The sequence below is a fragment of the Microcaecilia unicolor genome, chromosome 2 (assembly GCF_901765095.1).
Source record: "Microcaecilia unicolor chromosome 2, aMicUni1.1, whole genome shotgun sequence".
In the NCBI taxonomy this organism is placed as follows: Eukaryota; Metazoa; Chordata; class Amphibia; order Gymnophiona; family Siphonopidae; genus Microcaecilia; species Microcaecilia unicolor.
Window position 1 is genome coordinate 383,822,284 of NC_044032.1, and position 10,240 is coordinate 383,832,523.

At 43.8% G+C, this 10,240-nt stretch overlaps 1 protein-coding gene across 1 annotated transcript in view; it reads left to right on the forward strand.

Annotated features, from left to right (window-relative positions):
- The window catches only part of FRAS1 (Fraser extracellular matrix complex subunit 1), a 689,426-nt gene extending 679,186 nt beyond the window's left edge, over positions 1-10,240 (forward strand). Inside the window, 2 exon segments of the mRNA XM_030190549.1 lie at positions 1,828-1,974; positions 5,948-10,240. Of these exon segments, the coding sequence (XP_030046409.1) occupies positions 1,828-1,974; positions 5,948-6,541 (741 nt within the window). The 3' untranslated portion in view covers positions 6,542-10,240.

Sequence of the window (10,240 nt, forward strand, 5' to 3'; positions counted from 1 at the left end):
TTTTACATTTTCCTCATTGAATTGCACTTTTCATGTATTTCACTATAAATGGTTTCCTCAAGGATGTATTTGAAAGGTATTAATCCGCAAACAAATATTTTCCGGAGATGGGTAGGCGGTAGAACAAGAGGACATGAAATGAGATTGAAGGGGGGCAGAATCAGGAAAGATGTCAGGAAGTATTCTTTCACAGAGAGGGTGGTGGATGCTTGGAATGCCCTCCCGCAGGAGGTGGTGGAGATGAAAATGGTAGCGGAATTCAAACATGCGTGGGATATACATAAAGGAATCCTGTGCAGAAGGAATGGATCCTCAGAAGCTTAGCCAAAATTGGGTGGCGGAGCAGGTGGGGGGAAGAGGGGTTGGTGGTTGGGAGGCGAGGATAGTGGAGGGCAGACTTATTCGGTCTGTGCCAGAGCCGGTGATGGGAGGCAGGACTGGTGGTTGGGAGGCGGGAAATCCTGCTGGGCAGACTTATACGGTCTGTGCCCTGAAAAAGACAGGTACAAATCAAGGTAAGGTATACACATATGAATTTATCTTGTGGGCAGACTGGATGGACCATGCAGGTCTTTTTCTGCCGTCATCTACTATGTTACTATCTGGGCATTAAATGAGGGCCTTAAACGGACAGCTCATAGTTCTTGTTGCCTTAAGAAGCCTTAGACACAAGGGTGCCATGGCTTAGATAACTGAGAGTAACTATTTAACAGGCAGCACTCCTCATGGAGTGGCATTGCTCCTTTCCACCTCCTACACCAGCCACAGTCTGGCTTCTCCCCCCTTCCTTCCTTAACCCTCTTCTTCGAGCAGCGGAAGCAATTCCCATATGCCGCCCTGCCATCGGCACCAGCTTCTCTCTACTGCAGCCCACCTCTCTGACATAACTTTCTGTTTCCTCAGAGGCAGGCTGCAGCAGGGCAGCCTATGGGAATCGCTGCCGACAACAACTTTTGGAAAACAAAAAAGGAAGCTAGACACAGGGAAGGGGATTGAAGAAGGAAGGGGGAGATGCCAAATCGTGGCTGGCGGGGGGAAGGAGTTGGGAGACAGAGAGAATATGAAGGGAGAGATGTTGGACTTAGGGAGGGGGTGGCATCATCTTGCCTCTCAACTCAGGTAGCAAATTCTCTTGGGCTGCCCCTAGCACAGAGCTGCAAATCTGGAGATTTCTTTTTGCAACTCCCTGTCTCTACACATCATCACCTGCCTCTGAGCAAGTCCCTGAGTCTCCCTGTGCTCGAGCTTAGAGGGTAAGGCTGTTGGATACGGATCATCTTATATAGCAGTGCATACAATGATTGTACCTCTGTATAACTCATACTTTAAGGAACAGAGATAGTATTGTGATTCATGGCAAAGGGGTAGCCAAAATGAATTGCTACAAAGAGTGTTTGTTATAGCTCAATGTAATTCTGCAAGAGCTATTTTGGAGACAACCAAAGGTATTGTAAAGAGGTTTCTAATAAGGGGGAGGAATTGCGATTTTGTGTTTTCTTGGGTCACTGCAATCTTGATCACGAACCAAAGAAAGTCCACCCCTTGGAAAATATGTAGAGGAGATCTCCCTGCTTTCCATTTACTCATTGCAAATCAGCCTCTCTTTTATAAAGGGGGACCAGAGTGATTTGTACTATATAAGTTCCTTGACATGGGTTTTGGGGTCAGTTGAGTCAAGAGAAGTGTAAGATATATAAGGAATCTCCTTGTCACTCTTATTTCTTCCCTTCCAAATGCACGCACAAATATACACACACTGTTACTCACAGCACCAGCAGGAATACAACATGTGTGCTTTATGTAGGCATTTCTTTCTTTGATTTCTAGGACCGAAACCAGCCAGAGGTAACAGATAAGTACTTCCACGATGTTCCATTTGCTGCCTATTTTGCCTCCGAGTCTCCTGATTTCCAGATGATGGATGCTATGCCGGGTGTAGATGGATTTACTATGAAAGTGGATGCCCTTTACAAGGTTAGAATTTGAACATTTGCAAGGTTTTACACTCACTAAGAGGTAATTTTATAACATGGGCCTGGGCAGAAAAGCACATTAGTGTATATTCCACACATGTATCTTCACCAGCTTTGAAATAAATAAACATGGCGGTACATATCTCACGGTTGTGCCCTTAAATTGTATAGTGAGTCCTCCAAACTCCTCCAAAAACCTACTGTACCGAGCTGTACACCACAATAGCCCTTATGGCTGTAGGTGTCACCTATATGTGGGTACAGTAGGTTTTTGGTGGGTTTTAGAGGGCTCATACCATAACACTTAGATTGAGATATAGGCCTGGGTTCCCTTCTCTACATTGCATTGCACTGACCACTAGGACACTCCAGGGACCTGCTTGCAACTCTGGTAGGACTGGCCATAACATCTGAAGCTGTCATAGAGGCTGGTATGTACTGTTTCTTTCACATCTATTGTGGGGGGGGGGGGGTCAATGACCACTGGAGGAGTAAGGGGGATCATGCCTTAGTTCCTCCAGTGGGCATTTAGAGCACCTTTTTGTGAGTTAGTCATGATTGAAGCAGGTCCAGACCAAAACATTCCATTTTTAGCCCTGTACATTTTTGCTTTGTTCCATTATGGCAGAAAAACTTTCAAGTTGTGGGAACGCCCAGATCTCGTCCCCAACACGCCTCCTTGATTTAGACAAACTGCATAGAAAAACGTCTAAAAAATGTGTTTTGAAAATAGCAATTTGGACATTTTTGCAAGAAAAACATCCATCTGCTTTGTTCCACTTTTTGAACGTTTTTTCATTTTGAAAATGAGCCCCTAAACTAGCTACAGTGGGGGAAATAAGTATTTGATCCCTTGCTGATTTTGTAAGTTTGCCCACTGACAAAGACATGAGCAGCCCATAATTGAAGGGTAGGTTATTGGTAACAGTGAGAGATAGCACATCACAAATTAAATCCGGAAAATCACATTGTGGAAAGTATATGAATTTATTTGCATTCTGCAGAGGGAAATAAGTATTTGATCCCCCACCAACCAGTAAGAGATCTGGCCCCTACAGACCAGGTAGATGCTCCAAATCAACTCGTTACCTGCATGACAGACAGCTGTCGGCAATGGTCACCTGTATGAAAGACACCTGTCCACAGACTCAGTGAATCAGTCAGACTCTAACCTCTACAAAATGGCCAAGAGCAAGGAGCTGTCTAAGGATGTCAGGGACAAGATCATACACCTGCACAAGGCTGGAATGGGCTACAAAACCATCAGTAAGACGCTGGGCGAGAAGGAGACAACTGTTGGTGCCATAGTAAGAAAATGGAAGAAGTACAAAATGACTGTCAATCGACAAAGATCTGGGGCTCCACACAAAATCTCACCTCGTGGGGTATCCTTGATCATGAGGAAGGTTAGAAATCAGCCTACAACTACAAGGGGGGAACTTGTCAATGATCTCAAGGCAGCTGGGACCACTGTCACCACGAAAACCATTGGTAACACATTACGACATAACGGATTGCAATCCTGCAGTGCCCGCAAGGTCCCCCTGCTCCGGAAGGCACATGTGACGGCCCGTCTGAAGTTTGCCAGTGAACACCTGGATGATGCCGAGAGTGATTGGGAGAAGGTGCTGTGGTCAGATGAGACAAAAATTGAGCTCTTTGGCATGAACTCAACTCGCCGTGTTTGGAGGAAGAGAAATGCTGCCTATGACCCAAAGAACACCGTCCCCACTGTCAAGCATGGAGGTGGAAATGTTATGTTTTGGGGGTGTTTCTCTGCTAAGGGCACAGGACTACTTCACCGCATCAATGGGAGAATGGATGGGGCCATATACCGTACAATTCTGAGTGACAACCTCCTTCCCTCCGCCAGGGCCTTAAAAATGGGTCGTGGCTGGGTCTTCCAGCACGACAATGACCCAAAACATACAGCCAAGGCAACAAAGGAGTGGCTCAGGAAGAAGCACATTAGGGTCATGGAGTGGCCTAGCCAGTCACCAGACCTTAATCCCATTGAAAACTTATGGAGGGAGCTGAAGCTGCGAGTTGCCAAGCGACAGCCCAGAACTCTTAATGATTTAGAGATGATCTGCAAAGAGGAGTGGACCAAAATTCCTCCTGACATGTGTGCAAACCTCATCATCAACTACAGAAGACGTCTGACCGCTGTGCTTTCCAACAAGGGTTTTGCCACCAAGTATTAGGTCTTGTTTGCCAGAGGGATTAAATACTTATTTCCCTCTGCAGAATGCAAATAAATTCATATACTTTCCACAATGTGATTTTCCGGATTTAATTTGTGATGTGCTATCTCTCACTGTTACCAATAACCTACCCTTCAATTATGGGCTGCTCATGTCTTTGTCAGTGGGCAAACTTACAAAATCAGCAAGGGATCAAATACTTATTTCCCCCACTGTATATACTGTAAAGGCAATGTATGTGTCTCTCAAGAATAATATGGGAGTTTGGACATTATGGGGATGATTTTATTTTAAGCCTATTCTGTAAAGGCAACATGGGTGCCTCTGTACTTCTATAAACTAGGCTTCCAGAATTGGTCCCAACATCATGCAAATGCCGATACTTACATTTACATCTGCTCTGAAGTTGGTGTAAATATGTGGGTATGTACCCACATATTTTTATAACTTTGCACCGCCATCTAAACTATGCCCCAGGCATGCATATGCCCAACAAAAATAGGATTAGATTCAGTAAATCCCACTCAAATTTGTATGCACCATTTATAGAATCCAGTGGTTCTTGTCAGCGTGCAGACTTGAGTGTAAACTGTTCTGCATGTAAAACCAGATTTATACACAGGCAAACCTTTGGAATATTTATTCCCATGTATCTCAAATTCACTAGAGCTGCAGAGTTGAAAAGAAAAAAGAAAAGCTGTTCTGGAGGTGGTGCCAGCAGCCAGGGCCGCCGAGAGCCGGGCCCGGGAAAAGACCGCCCCCAGGCCCCCCCCCCCACCTGAGGTCGAGTCATGCCCCGCCCCCCCCACCCGAAGTCGCCGGGCCCCCCTCCACCCGAGGTCGCATCGCGCCCCTCCCCACCCGAAGTCGCCGGGCCCTCCGAACTAACTTGAAGCGCCTTCACATTCGCATCGCAGCAAGCAGCAGGGCGGACCTCTCCTTCCTTCCGTGCCCCGCCCTCGAAGACGTTACATCAGGCGAGGGCGGGGCACGGAAGGAAGGAGTGGCCTGCCTTGCTGCTGCTGCGATGCGAACGTGAAGGCGCTTCAGGTTAGTTCCAGGAGCTACGGAGGGCGGGCCGGACTGCAGCGGCGCCGGGCCCCCTCCAGAGGCCCGGGCCCGGGGACTTTTGTCCCCCCTGTCCCCCCCTCTCGGCGGCCCTGCCAGCAGCAGCCTGTGGAGAAGATAGGAGGGAGAGTGTGCACTGGAGGAAAGAATCAGTGAGCTGCACTTAGGGGCCCTTTTACAAAGGCCCGTAGGCGCCTACGCACGTCCAACGCACGTCAAATTGGAACTACCACCCGGCTACTGTGTGCCCCAGGTGGTAATTCCATTTTTGACGTGTGTCTATTTTCTACTGCGGGGCGGTTACCCGGCGGTAATTGGCAAGTTACACATGCTGGCCATTTACTGCCTGGTTAGCGCGTGAGACCTTACCACAAAGTCAATGGGTGGCGGAAGGTCTCAGGCCGAAAATGGACTCGTGCTCATTTTAATTTTGCTGCACGTCCATTTTTGGCCACAAATAAGGGCCTTTTTTCCAGGCACGCTGAAAAATGGACCTGCGCATGTCTAAAACACGTTCCTACACCAGTGCAGGCCACTTTTTGGTGCGCCTTAGTAAAAGGGCCCATTGGATTTGATGGAAGCCTCCTCTGACCCCTTGGGCCTTACACTAAAGAATCCTGGAATATACAGTGGAAGAAATCCTTCTTTCAGATGTATTGCTTTGCTAACAGCAGTAAACATATTTTATTTCTCTTTATGAAGGTGGAAGCTGGACATCAGTGGTACCTTCAAGTGATCTACATTATTGGCCCAGAAACTATTGCAGGCCCACGAGTTCAGCGTTCACTTGCCTACAAGCTGAAACGCAGACGTAGAGACCTGGTGGACAAGAACGGCAGACTGACCCTGGATGACTCCCTGATCTATGACAATGAAGGTGATCTGATCAAGAACGGCACCAATATGAAATCACTGAGCCTCGAGATGGAGGCGGCAGCTTCTCCTTCCTTCTCATCCCAGACAGGAACTTCCATAGGTGGTGCTTTTGCTGCCGTGATGCTACTTCTGCTGGTGCTCCTGGCTATTTGCTTCCTAACTAGGAAGTGCAGGAGACAGAAAAAGAAAAAGCCAGCCAAAGATGTAATAGAGGATTTTCCTCTCAACACAAAGATGGAGGCTTCAAAGAAAAATGTAGACCGATTTGAGAAAAATTTTAACAGACACTACTGCACTGTAAGAAACATCAACATACTGAACAAAAGTGAAGAGGTATATAAGGTTAAAGGTGTCAAGGTCAAACAGGTCAATCTAGATGTCAAAGTTCACAATAACTTGCATGATGGAACAGAAGTTTGATGGTGTAGCATATGTTTATTTTTTAAATGGCTTTTTATAAATTGTACAAAAAAAAAGTTCTAGTATTTTTATAATCCTGTGGAAAACAAAAAGGAAAAATAGCATTGCGTGGTGGACAGCTATGCATCACGTTAACACAACTGAGCTACCTCACTACAACACATACAGAAGCATGTGGTGCACAGGATAGAAAATGCCCTTAGGTTTTCCTGTAGTATAACTACACTTTGCTATATTTTTCAGCAAACCGCTGCACCTTTTCTTTGATGCCACAAGTCTCAGGCAGTTATATTAACAGGTGTTTAGTAATCAGGGTAGTTATGGCAAAAGGTTAACGTACATAATGGGCATCAAGTGTGCTTAACACTGGCCTGTGATGCATTGACATGCACTGCACCTATCCATCAGGATTTCCAAAGTCCATTATATGAAATTAGTGAAAAGAAACAAACAAAAAAGAAAAGACAAACAGATAAATGAGAATAGTTGGATAGAAATGATAATAATGGGTGCTTAAAAAATGATGGATTTCAAGACTACTGAAGTTCCTTCTTCAGGCAATGGAAGAGTCCATTATCTTTCTCTATCCTTCAACTGATACGTTTCTCCTTTTCATTTCCTTTCTTTTTTTCTGAATGCTTAACACAGTGCTCTTTTTCTAGTAGATTCACTTTATAATGCTAATTTGTTTCTAACTGTTTTTTCTCCATTTATTTACTCTTCCTGGTTGTTCATTTTGCACCTAAACACAACTAAAGCAAACCAAGAAGAATAGTGAAGTCACCTTTTAGTGTATTTGTATTTTGTTTGGAGGTTGTTCTCTTTTTTATCTTATTCTTCTTTTATTTTATTTTTTTTAATGTAGTTAAAGGATTTGGAAATTCTGCTACTGCCTCTACTTGGATGTCACTGTAACTTTGACAACTATACAGCATCTAATCCTCAGGGAGTAATTTTATAATTGCATGAACCCAATAATAATATACACATACATCTTCCTGTGTAGGTACTGATGAACTTTCAAAATGAAAGTATGCACAGACTTCCACTTTGAAAACGACCCCAGAAAATGTATGCAAATATATTTACTCCTGCTGATTGGCATCCACAAATTTCCCAAATGAATTTACATGCCTGGGTGCATGTAAATATTAACCCCTTCCCTTATGCACATATAGATTGTAAGCATATGAGTTTACCCACATATTGGAAGGGCACTTTTATAAAATCATATTTCTACAAATAAAACACTCATAAAATTATCCTGAAAACAGGCAAGCCAACCAAAGGTACAAAGTCCAAGTAATCACAATAATCTTAGGGGGTCTTTTACTAAAGCTTAGCTCTAGTTATCTGCAGTAGGGCCCATTTTATTCCTCTGGGCCCTGCTGCATGCAGATATCTCAAGCTAAGCTTTAGTAAAAGACCCTCTTAATGTCTGGCAAACTGGGTCAGGCAAGTCTAGATTCATTTTCAGCCACGCCTGGTCAGAACTTATGACTGAATAACCCCTTTCCTCAAGTTATTACATTGGCTTCCAATCCGCTTCCACAGACAATTCAAACATATGTTTCTTGCCTACAATTTAATTTGCTCTGCAGCTCCTCATCACTTTTCTTTTCTCTCCCTATATCCTTCGTTATGAATTCTCTTCTTTTGGTAAGTCACTCTTACCTGCACCCTCCTTTTCTGTTGCTAACTCTGAATCTGCTCTGTTGGAAGTGCTGCAGTGTTTGCCTAGAACAGACTTCTTGAGTCAGTGCATCATACTCCCATTCTGGGCATTTTCACATCCAGGCTAAAATTCACCTTTCTGAGGTTGCTTTTACATCGTGATCGCTTCTTTATTATTCTCCTGGACAGGGCTTAATTTGTAGATAAAAGGAAGTAGAACTGAGGACAGGTGGATAGATTAGGGAGCAGAGAAGACTGTTCTCTACTTTGCTGCAAGCTTACTCCCCTTCCCTCCTCTTGTCTGCAGACTGTCTGGAAGGTAGGGACAGGAGCAGAACACCCCATTTTCTCTGGAGTCTGAAAAGAAATGACGGACCTGTATTCCAGGCCATTTCCCCAGAAATTAAGCACCACTCCTAGATTCTCTTGTTTATCATGTATGTTTGTCTTGACTAGATTGTAAGCTCTATAGAGCAGGGACCCTCCCTGTGATATGTGTCTATACAGCACTACCTATGCCTGGTAGTGTTTTGAAATGATAGGGCTGGCTGGAACTGAAAGACTGGGAAACAAATATTGGCTCAGTATGAAAGCCCCTTTCAGACACTTCAGTTTGAAGGAGAAGTTTCAGCTCATCCTTCTGTAATTCAGGGGTCCTTTTACTAAAGGTTAGCACATGCTAACAGAATTATTTATGTGTGCTAAGTGCCACGTGGCCCACAGATATAAAAAAAAAAAAGCACATGCCATGGTTTAGTAAAAGGGCCCCTTGTTACTGAGCTGGTGGACCACAAATACTAGCTTGTGGTGCTTGGAACATCACAGCTTTCATTTCCATCCTGTACCCTGACTGACAGCAGAATAGACGAGCCAACAATTTGTGGGTGAGTTTAGAAATTTGACTTGAGCTTTCTGTGTTATTTAAGCATTTAATTTTTTTTTTTATCAAAACCTTTTTTGCTATAGAGAGCTTACAAGTGTGCTTGCTGTCCTGGTTTTCCACTCTTTTCTACAAGACATGCACCGCTTTCAGGTTCATTTTTAGTAGCTCAGACACTTGATTTGGCATTATATGTGTGTATCCATAAAAATCATGCCATATATTCATGGGCACAGTACTAATTATAACTACTCTATATGCATGTTATGTATTCACATTCATTGTCTTTGGTGTAAAAAGATCCATTGCTGTCTTGGTAATTTGTGTCAATATAATTGTACAGCCTGCAGTTTCTGCATGGAATTAAGACTTGATTGACTAGGTTCTCTATCTTAATTTCATCTGGTGCTTTGTGGGCTACTGCTTTCATGTTAGTCTATTGGCTGAATGAATCAGGTTGGTTGGGGGTTTGGATGTTGTGAGTGTGTCTCAGATCCTGCAGTTCTGCTGTACGATGTATTCGTTTCACCATTCTTTTCATATCGTGCTTTGCAGGAAAAACAAAGGAACCTGGAAACTATCGAGGGTTTTCCTCATTTGTTATCACATTATGCTACCACACACACACAAAAAAAGTTAACCGAGGGCAGTGTTATGGTTCTCTCATTTAACACATTGGAGAATGCTGCAGATTTCTGTGGCATATACTGGCATGGATGGATGTCCCACTATTAAGGCTATTGACGCATAAATTTATGCTGTATGATGCTGACCCCATGCCTGTTCTGTTTCCCTCTAACTTCTGTATCTGTTATTGTGCAAAATTCAGGATGTGTTAGAAAAAGTACGCATCACATGAAATATCAAACAGGATAGGGTGGAATAATCCTGACCTGAGTTTTTACATTTCATTCCCTGAGAAAAAATGTTTGGCCACTTACATGACTCCAGAGTTTTGCAGAATTGAGCCTTTTGTCCCTTTACAGACTCACAGAGGCCTTGGGTTGATCTAAGTAAACAGCTTTGGTGCTATCATCCTGTATAATTATGTATTTGAAATACTACTCTGTTTATTATGGACGATATGTGAGATTGACAATACATGCCACAAAACACATTTTTACTTAATAAAAATAATTTTGGAT